This window comes from Garra rufa, chromosome 7 (genome assembly GCF_049309525.1).
Source record: "Garra rufa chromosome 7, GarRuf1.0, whole genome shotgun sequence".
NCBI classification, from domain to species: domain Eukaryota; kingdom Metazoa; phylum Chordata; class Actinopteri; order Cypriniformes; family Cyprinidae; genus Garra; species Garra rufa.
In genome coordinates this window covers 11,699,784-11,723,937 of record NC_133367.1, presented here as the reverse complement: position 1 = coordinate 11,723,937, position 24,154 = coordinate 11,699,784, and the positions used below count along the sequence as shown (strand labels likewise).

The 24,154-nt window shown below is 34.7% G+C and overlaps 2 protein-coding genes across 2 annotated transcripts; one reads left to right on the top strand and one right to left on the bottom strand.

Annotated features, from left to right (window-relative positions):
• Positions 1-1,473: 1,473 nt before the first annotated feature.
• On the bottom strand, positions 1,474-12,182 carry LOC141339163 (bombesin receptor-activated protein C6orf89 homolog). The gene is made up of 8 exons (XM_073844797.1): positions 12,063-12,182; positions 11,451-11,904; positions 9,340-9,505; positions 9,126-9,268; positions 8,961-9,055; positions 4,755-4,890; positions 4,554-4,677; positions 1,474-4,478 (listed from the first exon to the last, which is right to left on the bottom strand). Exons 2-8 carry the CDS (start codon positions 11,637-11,639, stop codon positions 4,396-4,398), a joined length of 936 nt encoding a protein of 311 aa, XP_073700898.1. The 5' UTR covers positions 11,640-11,904; positions 12,063-12,182; the 3' UTR covers positions 1,474-4,395.
• A 1,775-nt stretch (positions 12,183-13,957) lies between these two features.
• On the top strand, positions 13,958-21,665 carry LOC141339164 (ADP-ribosylation factor-like protein 8A). Its single transcript, XM_073844798.1, has 7 exons — positions 13,958-14,204; positions 18,804-18,884; positions 20,262-20,335; positions 20,418-20,511; positions 20,602-20,669; positions 20,762-20,832; positions 21,487-21,665. Exons 1-7 carry the CDS (start codon positions 14,082-14,084, stop codon positions 21,534-21,536), a joined length of 561 nt encoding a protein of 186 aa, XP_073700899.1. The 5' UTR covers positions 13,958-14,081; the 3' UTR covers positions 21,537-21,665.
• The last annotated feature ends 2,489 nt before the right edge of the window (positions 21,666-24,154 follow it).

Sequence of the window (24,154 nt, the reverse complement as noted above, 5' to 3'; positions counted from 1 at the left end):
TGTGAGTCACAAACGCGCACTGAAGAAATGTAAACAGCAAAAGCACTGCACTCAGGAATTTTGTTGTGATATTGCTGTTATTGTTAAACTGAAGATTTTGCCAGAATTTTCTTTACAAATGAGAAATATTATATTTGGATTTTTTGACTCAGACCCCACAAAAGAAAATACTTGTTTTACGATAAATGCAATTCTTCTCTTAAGCAAATTTTATATTCACAAATGTAAATTCTCAAATTCTAAACCTGTCTTTGTGGTCTTTTTAAGAAATATGGAAAATTATGTTAATTTTGATTTCAGTATCTAAAAATAAGAAAGCTATGAAAACTTAAAATTTTAAAAGTTTTTGTGTAAGGAAATGTATGTACAATGGCCCCTTTTCCCTGTGTTTTTAATTATTTATTTATTTTGTATTATTATTTTTTGAATGTTTGTTACCTTTCAAGTATTTCTACTGATGATATTTTGTACCAATTTGTATTTTCTTGTTTTCAGCATTACTATAATAAACAATAAAATAAAAAACTAGCATTAAAACCGTTTGCTGCTGAAGATAAACGGGTTAAAAAAAAAGGGAAAACAGCAAAAGCTTACCCTTTATTATTGTATTCAAAACGTTTTTTTTTTTAAATGTTAATACTGTTGGTTAAAAGTTATTTTTGGCGAATATTTACACTAATTTTATCATCATCATACTTTTTTCCCTAAGTATTATGTACACTACCGTTCAAAAGTTTGGGGTCAGTAAGACTTGTAATAGTCTTTAAAGAAGTCTCTTCTGCTCATCAAGGCTGCATTTATTTGATTAGAAATACAGAAAAAAAACAGTAATATTGCAAAATGTTTTTACAATATAAAATAATGTTTTTTATTTAAACATACTTTAAAATATAATTTATTCCTGTGATGAAAAGCTGGATTTTTATCAGCTGTTACTGCAGTCTTCAGTGTCACATGATCCTCCAGAAATCATTCTAATATGCTGATTTATTATTAGATTGATCAATGTTGGATAATATCAAGTTATTTTTTGGAACCTGTGATTTTTTCCCCCCAGGATTCTTTCATGAATAACAAGTTTGAAAAGTACAGTGTTTATTCAAAATATTATTTTTTTTATAACAATGTAAATGATTTATTATTAACTTTTAATAAACTTTTAATTATTAACTTAATACATCCTTGGTGAATAAAAATATTAATTTCTTATATATATCTAAAAAAAACAATAAAAATGAACTGACCCCAAACTTTTGAACGGTAGTGTACATATAAAAATAGAAATTAAGAATAATTTACATATAATTAAAAATTCGTTGGAGAGCAAACTAAGACTTAATGTAAGTTTTTTTTTCCTCAACTGTATCTCTAAAGTAATCACATTTGAATGTAAATCACTTTTTTGTACTTTTTTACATCAGTTTTGACTCCAAATGTGAAGAGCAATCACACAAACCACATCACAAACACAGGTTACGAACAGCAGCTTTTGTTTACTGTGTAAATCCTGCAGTAAAATCACAATCGACATAAATCTCTGAATCATATTAGTAAATCACATAATCTGCCTCTGACTCTCATTATTTACAATGATTAGACTCCAGAGAACAAGAGAACTTCGGCTGTATTAAACTGTCGACACGATCCGATGTCATCACCGTCGCTCGTCTCCGATTGGTGGAGAGTTCACTCCATCAGGATATGACATCATCGGCTGATGAACGACATTTAAAGTGCTCTGATTGGCTGATCCGCAGACGGGCGAATCTCACGCGGAACACGCGGCTCACGTTTCGCAACTGAGATTAGATTCATGACTATAAACACATTTGCTACACATTCACATTACTGCAATGCAAAAATTGTCACTATTATACCCCTTAATGAAAACAAAAATTCTCCTTATTAACAGGATACAAAAGAAAATGTTCTTAATACCTTAATACACCAAAATATTCTCAATGTCATTACCGTAATAAACAAAAATGAATCACTACTGTAATGCAGAAAAAAGTTTCAAATTTGCATCACAATATCACAAAAATTTCAATACAGAAAAATAATCATTCATTACCAAAGTGAGAAATATATTCTAATTACCATTATTTAAAAAAAAAAAAAAACATTTACCTTTTGGAATATTTTTTTTAACAAAAAATTCTATTTCTTATTACCGCAATACAGAAAAAAAAAAAAATATTTTTCTCATTACCATGATGCAAAATATATACTAATTCTTATTAACATTATCCCCAAAAAAATTTACGGTAATGTGGAACAATATTTTGAAGTAAAAATTCTAGTTTTCATTACCGTAATACAGAATCAAATTCTTGTCCATTAACAAATGACGAATATACTCTCATTACCATTATAAAAAAAAAAACACATTTACCACATGGAAAATAATTTTGACCAAAAAAAAATCTGTTTCTCATTACCGTAATACAGAAAAAAATCCTCGTTCTCATTACCATAATGCAAAATATATAATAATTCTTATTAACATCGTAAAAAAAAAAAAGATTTACCGTAATGGGGGAATATTTTGAGCAAAGAAATTCTCTTTCTCATTACCGTAACAGAGAAAAAAATATCATTCTCATTATATAATGTAAAATTTATACTAATTCTTATTAACATTATACAAAAAAACATTTACGGTAATGTGGGACAATATTTTGAAGTAAAAATTATAGTTGTCATTACCGTAACACAGAAAAAGAAATCTTGTTTTCATTACCGTAATACAGAAACAAATTCTTGTCCGTTAACAAATGACAAATATGTTCTCATTACCATTATAAAAATAACACATTTACCACATTTTGACCAAAAAAAAATCTGTTTCTCATTACCGTAATACAGAAAAAAATCCTCGTTCTCATTACCATAACGCAAAATATATACTAATTCTTATTAACATCGTAAAAAAAAAAAGATTTACCGTAATGGGGAATATTTTGAACAAAGAAATTCTATTTCTCATTACCGTAACAGCGAAAAAAATATCATTCTCATTACCATAATGTAAAATATATACTAATTCTTATTAACATCATAAGAAAAAAAAATATTTACCGTAATGGGAGAATATTTGGAACAAAAAAAATTCTAGTTCTCATTACCATAATACAAAAAAAAATTTTCATATCGGTAATATAGAAACAAAAATCTTGTACATTACAATAATGAGAAATATATTCTCATTACCATTATTAAAAAAAACGTAATTACCATACAAAACAATTTTTTCAAACATTTCTCATTACCGTAATACAGAAAAAGAAATCTTGTTTTCATTACCGTAATACAGAAACAAATTATTGTCTGTTAACAAATGACAAATATATTCTCATTACCATTATAAAAAACACATTTACCACATTTTGACCAAAAAAAATCTGTTTCTCATTACCGTAATACAGAAAAAAAAATTCGTTCTCATTACCATAATGCAAAATATATATACTAATTCTTATTAACATCGTAAAAAAAAAGATTTACCGTAATGGGGGAATATTTTGAACAAAGAAATTCTATTTCTCATTACCGTAACAGCGAAAAAAATATCATTCTCATTACCATAATGTAAAATATATACTAATTCTTATTAACATCATAAGAAAAAAAAAGATTTACCGTAATATGGGAGAATATTTGAAAAAAAAAAAAAAAAAAATTCTAGTTCTCATTACCATAATACAAAAAAAATGTTTTCATATCAGATATCAGTAATACAGAAACAAAAATCTTGTACATTACAATAATGAGAAATATATTCTCATTACCATTATTAAAAAACGTAATTACCATACAAAACAATTTTTTCAAACATTTCTCATTACCGTAATACAGAAAAAGATACATTTCCACCAAAAAATATTGTTCTCATCACAGAAATAATATTAGCTATTAAAATTAAACTGTGTTCAACAAATACTACCATAATGTAAAAAATAACTTACAATTTAATTTATATATTATTTAATGGCATTACGGTAATGAGAATATTTTTTGCATACCGTTACAAGATTTATTTATTTTCTGCACCCCAGTAATTTCCGAACAAGACGTGCTTTAATCGTCATGAACATAATCTCAACACGTAATAAAATATCCTAAAATATTTTCGATTTTCTTTAAACAAAATACAACTTTCTGGCGAAACGTGAGCGAACGTGTTCCCGAGGATCCGAAAACATGACCGGCACCGAAGATCACAGAAGCTCAGCAGAACGACCGTCAGAATCAATCACGTCTGAAGAAAGAGAAACGAAGTGCTGACGTCACTTCCTGAACACATCTGAGGGTCTCGGGCTGTCGAGGTGTGTGTGACATTATCAGCTCTGGCGAGAGCTGGAGGTGTCCGTGTCAGTGGCACAGAGGCGTGTCTCAGAGCACGGGGCCGTCACACAACACGCGCTGACCTCCAGACGGGGAGAGCTCCATCAGCCAGTAGCGCGGGTCGGCGTACACTACACACAGAAGAAGAAACACTCGTGAGATCCGGAGCTCACGGAGATCACAAGACAGTTAGTGCGCCGTCTTACCCATGTCTCCCGGCTCCAGCCACAGGCTGAAGGAGCTGCAGTGGTTTTGGCATCGCTGGACGGGAAGAACTCGAACCGATGGAGAGCCCTCAGCCACTACCAGCCAACCCAACACCTGCACACGCTACAACAACAACAAGACATCAATATGAGACGTGTGTGTGTGTGTGTGTATATACACACATAACACTGCGTCCTGACCTTGTGTTGAGCGCTCATGCTGTCTGTGATCTGGCAGCGCTGCAATGTTGTTCCCGTGTTCTCCAGCAGAGGGCAGAGCTCAGTGTCCGGAAACAACCACTGGAGAACCGTCTCTCTGGGACTGGACGAAAAACTCCTGAAACACACACATGACGATCAAACACACAGATATACATCCTACTTCGTTTTTTTTCTTTGACTTCTTCAGATTTTCTTCAACTTCTAGTCCAACTTCTAGATTTTTTCCTTGACTTCTACTTCAATGTTTTTTTCGATTTTGGCTTCTTCTATGGCTTCTGCCTCTTTGATTTTTTCTTTGACTTCTACTTCAAATTTTTATGGCTTTTACCTCTACTTTAACTTTTTGTTTAAGATTTTCATCTTCGACTTTTTCTTTGGCTTCTGCCTCTTCAAATTCTACTTCGACTTTTTTTTTTTTTACTTCGACTTTTTCTATGGCTTCTTCAAATTTTTATGGCTTCTACCTCTACTTCAACTTTTTGTTTAAGTTTTTCATCTTCGACTTTTTCTTTGGCTTCTGCCTCTTTGATTTTTTCTTTGACTTCTACTTCGGATTTTTATGGCTTCTACCTCCTCGACTTCTATGGTTTCTGTCTCTTGGCTATTTTCTTTTACTTCTGCTTCTTCAAATTTTTATGGCTTCTACCTCTACTTCAACTTTTACATTTTTTTCATGACTTTTGCATCTTAGACTTTTTCTTTGGCTTCTGCCTCATCGACTTCTACTTCTTTGACTTCTATGGTTTCTGCCACTTCAAATTCTACTTCTTTGACTTTTTTTTTACTTCTACTTCTATGGCTTTTCTATGGCTTCTACCTCTTTGATTTTTTCTTTGACTTCTACTTCTTTGAATTTTTAACGCTTCTACCTCTACTTCAACTTTTTGTTTAAATTTTTCATGGCTTCTGCCTCTTTGACTTCTACTTGTTTGAATTTTTATGGCTTCTACCTCCTCAACTACTATGGTTTCTGCCTCTTGGACTTTTTTTCTTTGACTTCTACTTCAAATTTTTATGGCTTCTACCTCTACTTCAACTTTTTGTTTAAGTTTTTTCATGGCTTTTGCATCTTCGACTTTTTCTTTGGCTTCTGCCTCTTCGACTTCTACTTCTTTGACTTTTTTTTCGACTTCTACTTTTTCTATGGCTTCTTCGAATTTTTATGGCTTCTACCTCTACTTCAACTTTTTGTTTAAGTTTTTCATCTTCGACTTTTTCTTTGGCTTCTGCCTCTTTGATTTTTTCTTTGACTTCTACTTCTTCGACTTCTACTTTTTCTATGGCTTCTGCCTCTTTGATTTTTTCTTTGACTTCTACTTCTTCGAATTTTTATGGCTTCTACCTCCTCGACTTCTACGGTTTCTGCCTCTTGGACTTTTTTTCTTTGACTTCTACTTCAAATTTTTATGGCTTCTACCTCTACTTCAACTTTTTGTTTAAGTTTTTCATGGCTTTTGCATCTTCGACTTTTTCTTTGGCTTCTGCCTCTTCGACTTCTACTTTTTCTATGGCTTCTGCCTCTTTGATTTTTTCTTTGACTTCTACTTCTTCGAATTTTTATGGCTTCTACCTCCTCAACTACTATGGTTTCTGCCTCTTGGACTTTTTTTCTTTGACTTCTACTTCAAATTTTTATGGCTTCTACCTCTACTTCAACTTTTTGTTTAAGTTTTTTCATGGCTTTTGCATCTTCGACTTTTTCTTTGGCTTCTGCCTCTTCGACTTCTACTTCTTTGACTTTTTTTTCGACTTCTACTTTTTCTATGGCTTCTTCGAATTTTTATGGCTTCTACCTCTACTTCAACTTTTTGTTTAAGTTTTTCATCTTCGACTTTTTCTTTGGCTTCTGCCTCTTTGATTTTTTCTTTGACTTCTACTTCTTCGACTTCTACTTTTTCTATGGCTTCTGCCTCTTTGATTTTTTCTTTGACTTCTACTTCTTCGAATTTTTATGGCTTCTACCTCCTCGACTTCTACGGTTTCTGCCTCTTGGACTTTTTTTCTTTGACTTCTACTTCAAATTTTTATGGCTTCTACCTCTACTTCAACTTTTTGTTTAAGTTTTTCATGGCTTTTGCATCTTCGACTTTTTCTTTGGCTTCTGCCTCTTCGACTTCTACTTTTTCTATGGCTTCTGCCTCTTTGATTTTTTCTTTGACTTCTACTTCTTCGAATTTTTATGGCTTCTACCTCCTCAACTACTATGGTTTCTGCCTCTAGGACTTTTTTTCTTTGACTTCTACTTCAAATTTTTATGGCTTCTACCTCTACTTCAACTTTTTCATGGCTTCTGCCTCTTCGACTTCTACTTCTTTGACTTCTATGGTTTCTGCCACTTCAAATTCTACTTCTTCGACTTTTTTCTCGACTTCTACTTTTTCTATGGCTTCTTCTATGGCTTCTGCCTCTTTGATTTTTTCTTTGACTTCTACTTCTTCAAATTTGTATGGCTTCTACCTCTACTTCAACTTTTTGTTTAAGTTTTTTCATGGCTTTTGCCTCTTCGACTTCTACTTTTTTGACCTTTTTTTCTACTTCTACTTCTTTGGCTTCTGCCTCGTCGACTTCTTTGGTTTCTGCCACTTCAAATTCTACTTCTTCGACTTTTTTCGACTTCTACTTCTACTTTTTCTATGGCTTCTTCTATGACTTCTGCCTCTTTGATTTTTCCTTTGACTTCTACTTTTTCTATGGCTTCTACTTCAACTTTTTGTTCGAGTTTTTTTCATGGCTTCTGCCTCTTCGACTTATCATTTTGATGGTGGATTGTAATCCAAAAAGGTGTATGTGGTTATGAAACACAAGTGAGTTAGTATAGCTGCAAGCAGCAATTAAGGGGCCAAGCACTAGGCGAGCAAGGCAGCAAACATTGACTGAAAGAATGAGTAATTGAATCCAAACTAGGTGGCGCTGTTATCAAATCGACGTGGTGTGTTCAGTATGAGGTTGACAATGGCACAATCTAAAGATGATCTGACTCGATTTTGGTGAAAATCGGACAAACCACCTAGGAGGAGTTAAAAAAATATTTTCAAGATAAAAATGGTGGACAGGAAGTTCGGCTGACTATGATTGGTAACAAAATTGGTATCTTTGCGCTCGGCATTAACCATGGAATATTTTGAGACCTGTTTAATTAGAATAGGCTAATGCACTCAAAGCTTATTAGCAGTTTTGTAAATGTAATTCTTAATGGTTAATGAATGGTTTATTACTTTTGACCAATAGGTGGTGCCGTTACCAAACTGATGTGGCGTGGTCAGGGTGAGGTGACAATGGCACATGTCAAGTTTGGTGTGAATATGTCAAAGGTTTGCAGAGATAGATTCTCAGATGCAGTTTGGCATCATTCGAGCAAATACCTAGTTTTGTAATGATATGCCATTGTAATTAAAAATGGCGACAACCAAAATGGGTATGGTTCAACTCAGCATCTAAAGAGACCAGTTTTGTGATTTTTGGCCAAAGCATTCAGAAGTTATAAGCAAAAATAGACATTTTTTTAAATATCTCCGGACCACTAGGTGGCACTGTGCCAAAACTCTGCAGGTAGCCTCAGGTCATGCTTGTTATAACACATGCCAAGTTTGGTCACAGTCCACCAAACTGTTGCAGAGATATAGACTAAAATGCATTTTTGTGTGCTATTCGTTGGATTTGTTCACACGTTATTTGAAAACGGTTTAACCAATCAACTTGAATTCCATAACTTTTTGCCAGTATGGTCTAAAGATGATCTGAGCCAATTTTGGTGAAAGTCAGAACTGGTCAAACTGTCTAGGAGGAGTTCGAAAAAGTAGGTTTTCCAAACTATTAAAAAGAGAAAAAAATAAACCTTACGATTTTTACATTTTAGTGTCCATTTGAACCAGCATGAGCCAAGGAATCAGAGAGAGAGGAAAAAAAATTAATTATAATTAGAATTTTCCTTCTAAACCTAACCATTCGAAAAGTAATTAACATAAACATGAGTGAAAATTTGGACAAGTGGTGGCACTAGAGAGTTTGCTGTGCTTAATATTGAGACTGTCCTCTATCAGTTTGCCAAATTTCACAACTTTCCCTCAAGCGGGTCTATGGGCTGCCATAGACTTGAGCAGAAGAAGAAACAAACGAAACCGAAGAAGAATAAGAACCCCAACAATGGCACCTAACTATCATTAAAATCAGGATGCTGCTGGTTACCAGAGCAGGGTGAAGTTGGCAGGCGTTGGCGCGAACATCTGCGGCTGTGAAAACTGCTCCAGATGAGACACGCGCCGCGACAGAGACTCTCCACCCTAAAACACACACACACGATTAACACAAGATAAACCTCCATCATAACACACTCTAAGAGTGAGTTTGTACCTTGAGCAGCAGCGGCTGTGTCTGCGTCTGTCTGTCGATCCCCGCAGACGCTCTCAGCTCTAGAACCGCTGTCACACCTGCGCAGGCAGAGCAGTTCATCCGCGGCATCTGCAGCGCACCAGACGCCCACCACTCGTGAAAACCTGCACACACACGCGTGTTGAAATAAACATACGTGGAGATCGAGCGGAAAGTATGTCAGAAGGTGTCTTACTGTGCAGGTTGTATTTCCGGGTGATGGGCAGCGCTAGCAGGCGCGCGTGACTGAGAGGAGAAGAGCTGTTGAGTCCCGCCGCGCTCATGGAGTCCAGCAGCGGCGCGCTGTGAGAATATGTGAACGCCAGCACCGCCATCAGCAGAACACCCACCGCCAACACCAACTGAACACAACCAACACACGTCACACACATGCAAAACTAAAAAATACTACAGAATTATATGATTTGCTAAGAACTTCATTTGGACAACTTTAAAGGCGTTTTCATCAATATTTAGAATTTTTTTTGCACCTTCAGATTTTGGATTTTCAAATAGTTGTTTTTCAGCCAAATATTGTTCTATCCTAACAATCCAAACATCAATAGAACGGTTATTTATGCAGCTTTCAGATGATGTATACGTCTCAATTTCTAAAAAATGTCCCTTATGTCTGTTTTTGTGGTCCAGGGTCACATGGTAAGAGTTTTATACATTCGTATTTTAAACCAAAGAACTGCCAAAATCCAACATTCTAAAGTTCCAAAATTCAATTAGAGAATTCCAAAGTCAAACATTCTGACATTTGACCAAAAATAAGGTCAAAGGTGAAGCTTCAGTGTTTCACAGGAAATGACGATCTTAACAATAGCCAATCTAAAAAATTTCTCAATATTTAGATTTTTATTGCACCAAATTTATATATATATAAGATATAATATATCTTAGAGATATTTAAGAGTGCAACTGATACACTTCTCACATGTTACATATTCAAAATGTATTTTTTTTATAAGACATAACATTTTTATATATTTATACATACACAAAATGATCAATATTTATGTGATAAAATTTTAGTAATATGTGTGCATGTGTATATATATATATATATCTTATTAAAAAATTATATAGAGTATATTATCATACAAATGATAAAAATATGTCATTTGTTTTCATTTATATAACTGATATATTCTTATATATATTATATAATTATATATAATTTATTTCTAAATTTTACATTTGAAATGTTCTAACCTTTTTGTGAAATGGTCAAAATAATGTAATTATGGCAATATATAAAGATCATTTTCTGTTTCATTATATTTTTACAACAAAAAAAAAGTGTTTAAAAAAAAGTAAATAGAAAATCACATAATAACATTAAAATGTTAATAGAAAATGATCCTTTTTTCTGTTGCACTATCATTATTAGCAAAAACATGTCTGCTTTAATATGAACAAAAATGAAAGCAGCCTGTTGTGTCCGACCCAAAATCAACAAATAATGCTAAAAACATAAAATAATAAAACATGTATATGGATAGAAGCTTTCCGTTGATGTACGGTTTGTTAGGGATAGGACAATATTTGGCTGAGATACAACTATTTGGGTGCAAAAGAAAATCTAAATATTGAGAAAATCGCCTTTAAAGTTGTTCAAATGAAGTTCTCAGCAATGCATATTACTCAAACTTAATAAAAAATTACGTTTTCATATATTAACAAAATATCTTCATGGAACATCTTAATATCCTAATGATTTTGACATAAAAGAAAAATAAATGATTTTGACCCATACAAGTTGCTACAAATATACCTGTGCTAAGACTAGTTTTGTGGGCCACGGTCACATATATTGCACATTATTATTATATATAATATTATAAAATGATATAATATTTTAGTTATTATTTTATATAAAAATGTATATAATAATGTATATGTAAAAATACTGTAAAATATTTTTATTTTACAAAAATATTATAAACAATACTTTTGTTTAATTACACGCTAGTACCTTTTAAATAATTTTTAATAATAATGTTTAGTTTTGAGTTTTTATTTTAGCAGTCTACTCTGACTTCATTCGGCCTGCCTTTAAACTAGAATACTGCCCTCCAAAGGCAAAGTGCAGTAACTGCGCCAAACACTAAAACTGAGAAAAAGTTTTTACGCCAGCTAGTCAAACATGTTGACATGGGACAATTAAACCAGGAGACTTTGCCTGTTGTCACAAAGTCCATTTGACTTTTTACCAAAAGTGTAGTTACTGGGCTTTGCCTTTGGAGCGCATAGTTCTTCATGTTTTTGTGTTTCTGTGTGCGATAATCCCGTTTCTCGCACCTTGACGGTGGCCCTCAGGATGGGGAACTGCGGCGGGTCCCTGCGGGGCTCGTTGGTCTCCAGAACCTGCTTGATGAACTTCTCGATCTCTCTTTCGGACATCCCATAGCGGTATCCGGACTGCCGCAGGATGTCAATGCTCTCAGACAGTTTGTCATAGATACAGGGTTCACTGAGAGATGAGCCCATGATATATCAGTGTGTGAGTGTGTGTGAGAGAAGAAGAGAGAGTCAGGGCCTCATCTTCATCACTGGCATCATCTTCATCATCATCTTCATCAGCAGGAAGAAGAAGAAGAGGAGAAGAAGTGTGGAACCAGCTGCAGGTGTGTATGCAGTCAGGTGACTTATGTGTGTTATATGTGTGAGTGGTATTTGATGTCTCTGAGGTGTGTGTTCTTCAGTGTTTCTATCCTAAATCCCGGGAGAACGCGTTTGCCTTCATGACTGAGCCCTGGAACACATCAGAGATCAAAATCAGCGATCAAACACACCAAAATATCGACACATTCATCAGCTGACTAGCTCTGTCGCCAAAACACTCTCAACTACAGCCTCTATCTGCCGTTTCCCACCGGTACACTGCTCTAGAAAGACGAATAATCATCTTACCGTCGCATCCAATCGGTTATTTGGCGATTCAACGGTGATTTCCGGCAGTTTAGTGAGTTATTTCACTCACACGTTCACGTTAGCACTGCTCGAGCTGCTCTAGCTGCCTGAGCCGCGCGCGTCACCCATTTGCGCGTTCACAAGCGCGGATTCGACGCGCTCGTCGCGATAACAAAACATTTATCCGCGATGTTTCCGTTTAGTTTAATTAGATGATTGTTCAAATAAATACTTAGAGTTTTTTGGGTAGTTCGTTCGCTTAAATATGTGACTTGTAGTATGTGAATAATAATAAGCGAAAGTGCCGTTTTAAATGATCAAACACAGGTTTAAACTTCATAAACCTTGACCTGGCTAAATATTAACTAAGCTGATTTTACGTAAAACGTGCACGATCTATTTATTTTGGCTTGAATCCATAACATATATATATATATATAAATATATATATATATATATTTATATTTGTACATGGCATGGGTCAAAGACGTTAAGATGATTAAAGTGATTTTTTGTTCATAGAAAGTACGTTAAATGAAAGGTAAAGTGCTACGTTTTTGGATAATAAAATGTCGAAATTTGGTTGAAATAATGTTACATTCAGTGTAATAATATTTATGTGCAAATGCAACATGCTTATTCTGACTTGTACATATTAAAATATATGAATGAATAAGGGAGCATGTTTTAAATTAGTAAAAAATCTTAGTGACAAATGGACAAAACCTAGGATGGCGATTTGTTAAAATATATAAAGTAAATATGCCTGACAAGATTGACACTGAATGACATTTTAGTGGGTGTCTTCTGTAAATTAGGGAAAAAATGTATAATATTTATTTTTTTGCTCAGAAAAACAAAAACAAAAATGCAATTAAATTAAATTAAACAGAAAACGTTTTAATATATATTCTTTTCTTTTGGAAAAACAACAACAGCCATAAGCAGTAATACACATATTGTGTTTTATGCTTAAACGCTTTTTCGTCTTTGACCCCCAAAATAATTATTTATCTATACAAAAACCTTGTTTTATTATGCTAGCATGCTTTTCTTTTTTTATTGTGTTAGTTAGCTGTATATTTTAAGTTATTTTTACTTAATCAAAAATAATTGATTGAGATTAATTGGAATGCACAATGAAAAAACGTAATTTTTGAATATTGAAATTAATTTTGTAGCAAATAAACTCTTCATATAAATATAATTCTGTATGATGCACTAGTCCGATCACACCTGACATGGCTGGTAGTGTATATTATTACACTATATATACTATATTTGGTCTATTTCAACAACAATACATTTTATACACTTTATTTCTTTAAGTAGCAAATGCGGTGTGTTCATAATTAAGAAAATACATTAAAATAATATGGTAAGACACACTCGTTAGCAATATTAAGCAGCAAATCCAGCTGTTTTGTAGAGCTAAAAATAGCTGGAGTGGATGAGACTGGAAACCACACAAATAAAATTTACAAACGGCTGCACCCGCTCTTACAAAAAAGAAAAAAGGTGGATAAATAATATTTATAAAGCTAAACGTAGTTGTCACTTTTCAAATTGTTATTAGAATTATTTAATATATTCTGTGGCATCATACAAGTACAATGTACAATGTACAATGTTTAAAAATGTGTTTTGTATATTTATTTCTAAAAATAAATAGCGGTTTTATTATAAAACATTTTTAAATAGTTTTTTACCCTTGTTTTTTAAGTTACTGGAAGACATTTGATCTATTTTCAAATTATTTATAAATTATAAATATATATAGTTTTTTATTATATGAGCTAACAGGAGGAAAAACAAGCGATGACGTCACCGGCGTGCGGCCAGCAGGGGGCGCGCCGCGCGTCGAGGAACGTGAGCGCGCATGCCCGTGTCCCGCATTGTTTGGATCAGCTGTGCGTGGATGTGAAACCCCACCCAATGAGGAAGGACGAGCCGTGAGCAGCAGCAGCAGCAGCAGCAGATCCGGACCGCGACAGCCGAAGCCGAACCCGAGCCCGCACCATGATCGCGCTATTCAACAAGCTGCTGGACTGGTTCAAGGCCCTCTTCTGGAAGGAGGAGATGGAGCTGACGCTGGTCGGCCTGCAGTACTCGGGAAAAACCACGTTCGTCAACGTGATTGCGGTAATCAAGCCTTTCCTGCCTCTCGCTTTATTGCAGGCCGCGCTCGAGTAACGGGTCGCGTGATTGACGCCTCGCTGCTCATTATAGAGACATCAGACACGACGACACCGACACAACCAGCGCGATCGGTCCGATATGGGGTGTCAAAGACTGAACCTTCAGTGTAGCGGATGCAACATCATCAGATACTTTGTGTCACATCAGAAACAATAGGTCAGACACAACATAGAAGATACAATGTGTCCTTTAGATCAGATACAGTAGATCAGATGAACGACTTTAGGTACAATGTATCACATACAGAAAAACAGATCAGATACAATGTGTCAGAGTCAGCATCAATGTGTCACCTATAGTGTATCCAGGTAAACTGTGTGCTATAAGATCAGACAGAGTAAATCAGACATTACAGTAGCTGTAGCAACATCAGCCACAATGTGTCAGGTTCAGCATTGTTAGGTCTGATATGAGGGATCGGATACGAAATCATCGGTGTAACAGATGCAGCATCATCAGATCCAGTGTGTCAGATCTGATACAATGTGTCCGATTCAGCATCATCAGATCAGATATATTGTGTCAAGATTACAGAATGTGTCAGATTCAGCATCATACAATGTGTGAGATACATTATGATCTGATACGTTGTGTGCATCTTTAAATCAGATACAATATAGAAAATTCAACTTTGAGATATGTCACATATAGCGTTATCAGATCAAATCAAATACAGTGTGTCAGATTCAGAATCAATATATCAGCTACAACATTATTAGATATAATGTATCATATATACAGCAACAGCATCATGATGCAATGTATCATGTTTATTATCATTATATACATTGTTTCATATACAGTATCATCAGAACAAACACTATATACCAAATTCAGCATCACTAGATACTATGTATCTTACAGATTTCTCAGTGTAGATCAGACACAGTGTATCAGATTTTAGAAACAATAGATCAGATACAACATTGAAGGTAATGTGTGTCCGATTAAGCATCATTTGATCAGATACAATAGATCAGATAAAAGTTTTTAGGTACAATGCATCACATACAGGAAATCAGATCAGACAGTGTTTCAGATAAATTATTATTAGATACAATGTGTCAGATTCAGCATTGTTAGGTCTGATATATGTCAGATATGAAATCATCAATGTAGCAGATGCAGCATTATTAGATCCAGTGTGTCAGATTAGATACAACATAGAAGATACAGCGTGTCTGATTCAGCATCATTAGATCATATACAGTAGATCAGATAAATGTCTAGGTACAATGTATCACATACAGGAAAACAGATCAGACCCAGTGTGTCAGATGAATTATTATTAGATACAGTGTTAGATTCAGCATCTTCGTTATATCAGAGACAGTGTATTCAGGTAAACTGTGTGCGTTATAAGATCGGATAGAATAGATCAGACACAATATAGTAGATTTAGCTACAGAAGATACAATGTGTCAGATTCAGCATTGTTAGGTCTGATATGAGATGTCAGATATGAAATCATCAATGTAGCAGATGCAGCATCATTAGATCCATTGTGTCAGATCAGACACAACATAGAAGATACAATGTGTCTAATTTGGCACTTTTAGATTGGAAACAATAGACCTGATAAAACGTGTCTGATTCAGCATCATTAGGTCAGATATACAGTAATGTGTCAAGATTACAAGATAATCAGATCAGACACCATGTGTCTAATTTAGCATCATTATATAGAATGTATCAGATACATTGTGTGCGTCATTAGATCAGATACAACATTATTAGATATAATATATCTTCTATAGCATCATCAGATCAAATCTGATACTATGTTTCATATTTATTATCATTATATACAGTGTTTTAGATACAGTATCATCAGAACAGACAATATTTGTCACATTCAGCATCACTAGATACTTTGTATCATACAGAATATTCAGATCAGATTTTAGAAACAATAGATCAGATACAACATAGAAGATACAGTATACTTGATTCGGCATCATTAGATCAGATAAATATTTTTAGGTGCAACGCATTACATACAGAAAAACAGATCAGACACAGTGTCAGATGAATTATTATTAGAGACAGTGTGTCAGATTCAGCATTAATTTATCAGATACAGTGTATACAGGTAAATTGTGGGTGTTATAAGATCAGATAAAGTAGATCAGACACAATATACGATTCAGATCAGTGTATCAGATTTTAGAAACAATATATCAGATACAATTTTAGACATAATATAGAAGATAAAACAACAGACACAATGTTTCAGATTCAGCATCATTAGATGTATTGTATCAGATACAGTGTATGCATCATTAGATCAGACACAATATAGAAGATTCAGCTTAATTAGATACAGTGTTTCACCTAGAGAATCGTCACATTAGTCAGTATAGAAGATACAATGATACATTGTCAGATTCAGCATCATTAGATCAGATACAACATTGTTGAATATAATGTATCATATATATATATATATATATTATATAGCATTATCAGATCAAATTGATGCATTGATATATTCATATACAGTGAGTGTTTCAGATACGGTATCATTAGAACAGACACAATGTGTCAGATTCAGCATCTCTAGATGCTATATATCATACAATATAGTCAGATCAGACACATTGTATCAGATTTTAGAAACCATAGATGAGATGCAACAAACTCAATGAAGGTGAAATACAAAAACAACAGATATATTGTATCAGATACATTGTGTGCATCATCAGATCAGGTGCAACATAGAAGATCCAACTTTATCAGATACAGTGTTCCACAGAGAATAATCACATCAGACACATTATAGAAGACACAGTGTGTCAGATTCAGCATCATTTAGATCAGATACAACATTATTAGATATAATGTATCATATATAGCATTATCAGATCCAATCAGATACAATGTTTCATATTTATTATCATTATACACAGTGTTTCAGATGCAGTATCAGAACAGACACAATGTGTCAGATTCAGCATCACTAGATATTATGTATCATATAGAATACTCAAATCAGACACAGTGTATCAGATTTTAGAAACAACAGATCAGATACAATGTCAAGATTTATAGCAAAAACAACAGACACAATGTGTCAGATTCAACATCACTAGATACTATGTGTCAAAGAATACTCAGATCAGACAGTTTATCAGATTTTAGAAACAACAGATCAGATACAACGTCAAGATCAATATAGCAAAAACAACAACAGACACAATGTGTCAGATTCAGCATCATCAGACACATGGTGTCCTTCATTAGATCAGATATATAGTAGATCGGACACACTATAGATGATACATCTCATCAGATACAATGTATCAACTTTAGCGTCATTTGCATCAGATAAAATACATTATTAGATACAGTGTATCGCTTACTATCAGCGACTATCGGATCAAAAACAATAAATCAGACACAATATAGAAGATTCAACAACATAAAGTGTCGGATTCAGCATCATTACATCATAATGTGTCAACTTAAGCATTATTAGATCAGATACAACATTGTTAGAGATACGTCACAGTCAGCATCATCAGTTCAAATCAGATACAGTGTGTCATATAAATGTAATTAGATACAATGTTTCAGATGCATCATCAGATCAGACAGTTTATTCATTTATCTTCAAATCAGACAAAATGTATCATCATTAGATCAGAAACGGCACTCTCAGACGCAAAGTGTCATAGACGGCATTATTATATTTATTAATTTAGCCGGTGCAAGACACAGTGTATCAACTTTAGCATTTTTAGATCAGACACAATGAATCAGATACAGCATTATCAGACACAAAGTACCATAGACAGCGCTATTATGCTTATTCATTTAGCCGACACAATGTATTATCAGACACAGTGTATCAGACACAATATCATCAGATTTGACACAGTGTATCAGACACAGTATCATCAGATTTGACACAGTGTATCAGACACAATATCATCAGATTTGACACAGTGTATCAGACACAATATCATCAGATTTGAAACAGTGTATCAGACACAGTATCATCAGATTTGACACAGTGTATCAGACACAATATCATCAGATTTGACACAGTGTATCAGACACAGTATCATCAGATTTGACACAGTGTATCAGACACAGTATCATCAGATTTGACACAGTGTATCAGACACAATATCATCAGATTTGACACAGTGTATCAGACACAATATCATCAGATTTGACACAGTGTATCAGATATAGCAACTGGTTGACTTGACAGCTGTCAATCAACAAAATGGGCTGATCAGCTGACCCTGTTCCTCAGCCAATCATCATCTGGCATTCTGTCCAATGACGTGGTCTGTCTGAACAGTGTTTGAGCATTCAACGGCCAACACACACACACACACACACACATGGAGACACACACACTCGCTCAGGAAGGTCGTTGGTGCATAAATTCAGGCGTTTAGTGGCAGTAAATCACATCAGCACCTGCTGTGGAGCTGCAGGGATGTGGAGACTGTGATGAAGCAGATTTCAGTGGATTCTGATGCTTGATTTGTAAAACTAACTCTCTGTCTGCCTGTTTTTTGTCTGCAGTCAGGTCAGTTCAGCGAGGACATGATCCCTACGGTCGGCTTTAACATGCGCAAGATCACCAAGGGAAACGTCACCATCAAGGTCAGAGTGTTTCAGAGCATCTCTGAACAAAAAGTCATTTCAGATATTAATATGTTACATACATTAATATTACAAAAAAACATGAAGTTGCATATATGTGACCCTGGACCACAAAACTAGTCTTTCATAACAACAATGTACAGATAATGTAGTCACCTCCTTGTCATCCAAGATGTTCAGGTCTATCTTCAGTCGTAAAGAAATAGTTTTTTTGAGGAAAACATTGCAGGATTTCTCTCTTTATAATGCATATGGATGGCCCCCCGAAGTTTGAACTTCCGAAATGCAGTTTAAATGCAGCTTCAAAAGGTTCTAAACTATCTGGGTCTTATCTATTGAAACGATCAGTTATTTTTGAAACATATTGACAATTTATATACCTTTTAACCTCAAATGTAAACGCTCGTCTTGTCTGGTCTCAGCGCAGTGAATGTGTCATCAGTATAATCCGGGTCAGTACAGTTAGGGTACGTCTAAAAACTCCCATCTCGTTTATGTCTTCAACGTCAAAATCGTCCTACAATGTGGTTTTTACCCTTTTTTTTTTTGTAAAGGGCGATTGAGTCTCTTCGTATGTTCACTTTGTAAACACTATGTCGGTACTTTTGCAGCAATTTAAGGCGCTTTTGAAGTTAGGGAAGAAAACGAGATGGGAGTTTTTAGACGTACCCTAACTGTATTTACCCCAATCACACAGACTTTGCAAAATACCAAAGATCATTTGGATATTAAGAAGATATTTTGTAAATTTCCTACCACAAATACATCCAAACTTAATTTTTGATTAGTAATATACATTGCTAAGAACATCATTTGGACAACTTTAAAGGCAATTTTCTCAATATTTAGATTTTTTCGCAGCTGAGTTGTATCTCGGGCCAAATATTGTCCTATCCTAACAAACCATACATCAATGGAAAGATTATTTATTCATCTATTAAAAAAAATTATGGTCCATGGTCACATATGGAATATTTTTTTTTTAACGTGAACAATTTATTTGAACAATAATTTTTTAATTGCAATAGTTAAAAACAAAAACTGCATTAAAATTTCAAATTAATAGTTTAATAAAATGTAGGTTTATTTGCGACTTAACCCAATAAAATAAAAAGCAATAGTTTTTATATATTTCGTATAATTTTTCATTTATATTTATGTATTTAAAAAAAATACGGGTCATCGTTAAAAATATTTTAAATTATTTTAATTTAGTTTTTCAGTGTTTTAAATTGTGCAAAAATGGCACATTTTATTAAAAATGCTTATAGTGCAACAATATTTATTTTTTACAGTTTTTATGGTTTTTATTTCTCATGAGTGTATTTTACAGTCTATTCCTGTAAATGAATGGCAGTGTGTGTGTGTTTGTTGTAGTTGTGGGACATCGGCGGTCAGCCACGCTTCAGGAGCATGTGGGAGCGATACTGTCGCGGCGTCAGCGCTATAGTGTGAGTATATCAATAATCTCAGGTACGTTACGTAAACACTCTTATGATGTTATGCATTTGTAACAGACCTTGTGTCGTTCAGGTACATGGTTGATGCGGCTGATCCAGAGAAGATCGAGGCGTCGAAGAACGAACTGCACAACTTGTTAGACAAACCGCAGCTGCAGGGAATCCCAGTGAGTCTTGTATCATGTGTTTAGATCATATTTTAGATTTTATTGCCTCGATGTGGTTATTAAGTCATAAAAATGTCTGTATTTCCTTAGGTTCTGGTTTTGGGCAATAAGCGAGATCTTCCCGGAGCTCTGGATGAGAAGGAGCTGATTGAGAGAATGTAAGTTCGTGTCATATTTGAATATATGAAGATTTAATGCAGTCTGATTCTGATCTGATGACTAAAAACGTGTTAAATCGTCTGATCTAAAGGAACCTGTCGGCCATCCAGGACAGAGAGATCTGCTGTTACTCCATCTCCTGTAAGGAGAAGGACAACATCGGTAAGACATTAATGATAAAAACACAGCTTTACACCATATATGTTTCCCCCGGACCATAAAACAGTCAATTTTTTGACAATATTTGGCTGAGATACAACTATTTGAAAATCTGGAATCAGAGGGTGCAAAAAAAAAATCTATATATTGAGAAAAAAAATTCAAATTAAGTTCTTAACATGGCATATTGCTAATCAAGAATTAAGTTTTAGTACATTTACGGTAGGAAATTTACTAAAAATCTTCACGAAACATGATCTTTATTTAATATCCTAATGATTTTTGGCATAAAAGAAAAATACTGTGTATTTTTTGGCTATTGCAACTAATATACCCATGCTACCCAAGACACATTTATAAATCAGTTTTCCTTTTCTGACCTTTAAATATCAGGGAAATTTGAAATGGGGATTTCTAAGAATGGAGAAGTGAGATTCTGTTAATCACAGATCCTTTAATCTCAAATGACTGAAGTTTTTTTGAAAACTAAGAAAATAAAGTGTACGATCCCTTACAGCATGCTGTTTGTGCTACTGTACCTTTAAGACGTCTCTAATAAGATCTGAGCTCTGATTGGCTGTTTAAAGTGGCTGGATACCGAATAAATGCAAATGTGGGCGTGTCATATGTTAATGAGCCCATGGTCATGTGTTCCAGACATCACACTACAGTGGCTGATCCAGCACTCGCGGACCCGGCGGAGCTGAGGAGGCGGAGCCGGCGTCTGATTGGAGGAGCCGCATCATGTGATCAACTGTATTTTAGGCGCTCTTGATTTCTAAACAAGCAAGCATCTGCTCCCCTCCCTCTGTTCGTATAAACTAATCCACATCATTGACATTGTTTGAACATTGATTTTTACTTTTACTTGAATGTGCTTTTTTTTTAAACGGCTCGTCGTGAAGTCACATGACGCGTTTCGCTCACGCGTGTTTGCTCGGAGACGGGATCGAACCTTGAATCAACGCCAACGGCATCTGTCAGAACCAGCGCTGTTTGGTCACGTGATTCCGGGCGTTTACGCCGACGTCTTGTTTTAACGTTTTTTTCCGGCGTCGCGAGAATAAACCTTAGTATCGTTAGCCTGTTTAGCGTGACCTGGCGCTACGAACGCGGGCATCAAGGTCACATGGTTTGCGTTAATCTTGTAGCATTACGAAATCTTTTCATCTGAAAGCACATGAATCATTCTGAAGAGGTTACCGTGTCCAAACGAAGGTTTTATGTTTCTTTCGAGTCGCCGTGACTACAGCGTTGTATCGTTGGGCAGGTTGTCATGGCAACCGTTCACGTTGTTTTTTTTTGTTTGTTTTGTTTTTTTTTGTTTAGAAACGTCGGTCTGCAAGCGTGCATGGAGCAAAATCAGTGTTTTATTCGTTACTCGACGGGATGCAATACAGTATCAGACGACAAACGTTGACCCACAGATCGTTGCGCTAGTAAAAAGATGCGTTAAAGTCGCGCGAATCTCTTCAGTGCTAAAATTTCTGAACACTGTTCGTATCAGAGAGAGACGAAGGTCTTGTGATTTTTCTCGCTTTGATTTTTTCGTTTACAGGCTGTTTCGTTTTTGTCGCACGTTTGAGCGTTTTTGGCCTAAATCATAACGGCGTCGGTAGATTATACATATGTAAATTGACATTTTTTTTGGTTGTTTTTGGCATGTTTTTACTCATGTTTTTTCACAGTGTTTTTCAACTGGATTATGTAAATAGCAACTTAAACCAAATGAGATCTCCCTCCTGAGCGTTACGGTGTTTGTCTTATTGTGATTAGCGTCCTATGATAATAATAACGATGATGATGATAATAATAATAATAAAGAAGACCCCACTCATATCGCAGCAATCTGAACAAACAGATTGTGTGTGCATTTGTGTAAGAGAGAGAAAGTGTGTGAGCGATGGTGTTTGTGCGCGCGAATGCCGTCATATAGACTAGAATAATATTTACTTTATAAATGCCGAAGGTTTATTCTGTTGATTTATTTTCTGCAACTGCTAATCACTTTATATTCATCTTCACTAACGTTTGATTGTCTTGAGTTCGTCGGCTACGCAAGAGCAAACGACGCAATGCGACAAAATGGCGGTAATCGACACTGCTGCACTGGTTTTTACGAAGTCACGTTACAAAGACGACTTTGACGTTACGAAGTTTGTGTTACGACTCTGGTTACAAAGATAAACGTAGTTACAAAAGGTATTTTTACTACAATAAAACGAAAAGTGACGTAAACGGCTTTGTTGACAATAGCAATCATTTACGAAGTCAGCTTTTAGTTATGTAACAAAGTTGCGCATTTGCGACATACGCATAACCGACGTAACGTTGATTTTGACGAAGTCAATCTACGAAGTTAGATTTATAATTCACAGCAAAGCGGTTTTCAATTGCGCTATTTAGTTGCAAAACATCAAATTAGTAAATGCTGTTGAAGTTGACTTCGAATAACTTCGTATATTCTTTGATTTTAACAACATAATTTACGAAGTCTTTCGTACACAATTTTTTCTTTGTTACGTGAACTTCATTAAAATCAACTAATAAGGTTGACTACAAAGTACAACCTAGTTTCACACAATTTAGTTGCGTAACGTTAAGTTCGTAAATTACTGTTTGTTGTTGCAAGTTGATTTGCAAAAGTCACTTAAAAGCCAATCTAACCAAGTCGACTTTGATTATAAGGACTTTTTCGAAGTCATCCAAATGAAGTTTCTTTGCAAATATAGTGGTTTATTAGGCGACTTGTAAATGGCTTTGTCGAAATCATAACGTTAATTTGACAACGTCAACTTTGTTGATTATAACAACATTGTTTACGAAATAAAGTTGTTTTCATAATTCACTTTGTTAGCGAAGTGGATTCCAACTGCAACATGATTTCGTTAGGTTTGTAAGTGACTTTGTGTAAGTCGACTTCGTAAAGTCGCATAAGAAGTCATCCTCGACTCTGTTGATGCTAATGAAGTGAGCAGTTTGGAGCACTTTATTAATTATGATCTGATTGTCGCTTTGTTGTGTTGCGTTACTTGATTCAACGCTGATCGCAGAATGTTTTTTTTTTTTTTGCCGCTCATATTCACTTCTGTCATAATCAGTTCATCATAGACATGAGCTCATCTGGGTTCTCGCTATCTTCTGTATGTGTGTTGATTTAATATTTTTAATGTCTAATTACATGTGGCCATATTGTTTTTTTATATTTTAATTGTTCGTAGCAGTGTCGCTCTTTTGTTTGCTGGGGAATCATGTGATGATTTTTTTTTTTCGTCCCCCCTTGCATGACTCATTATGGGATGGAGCTGGTTGCCATAGTTACTGT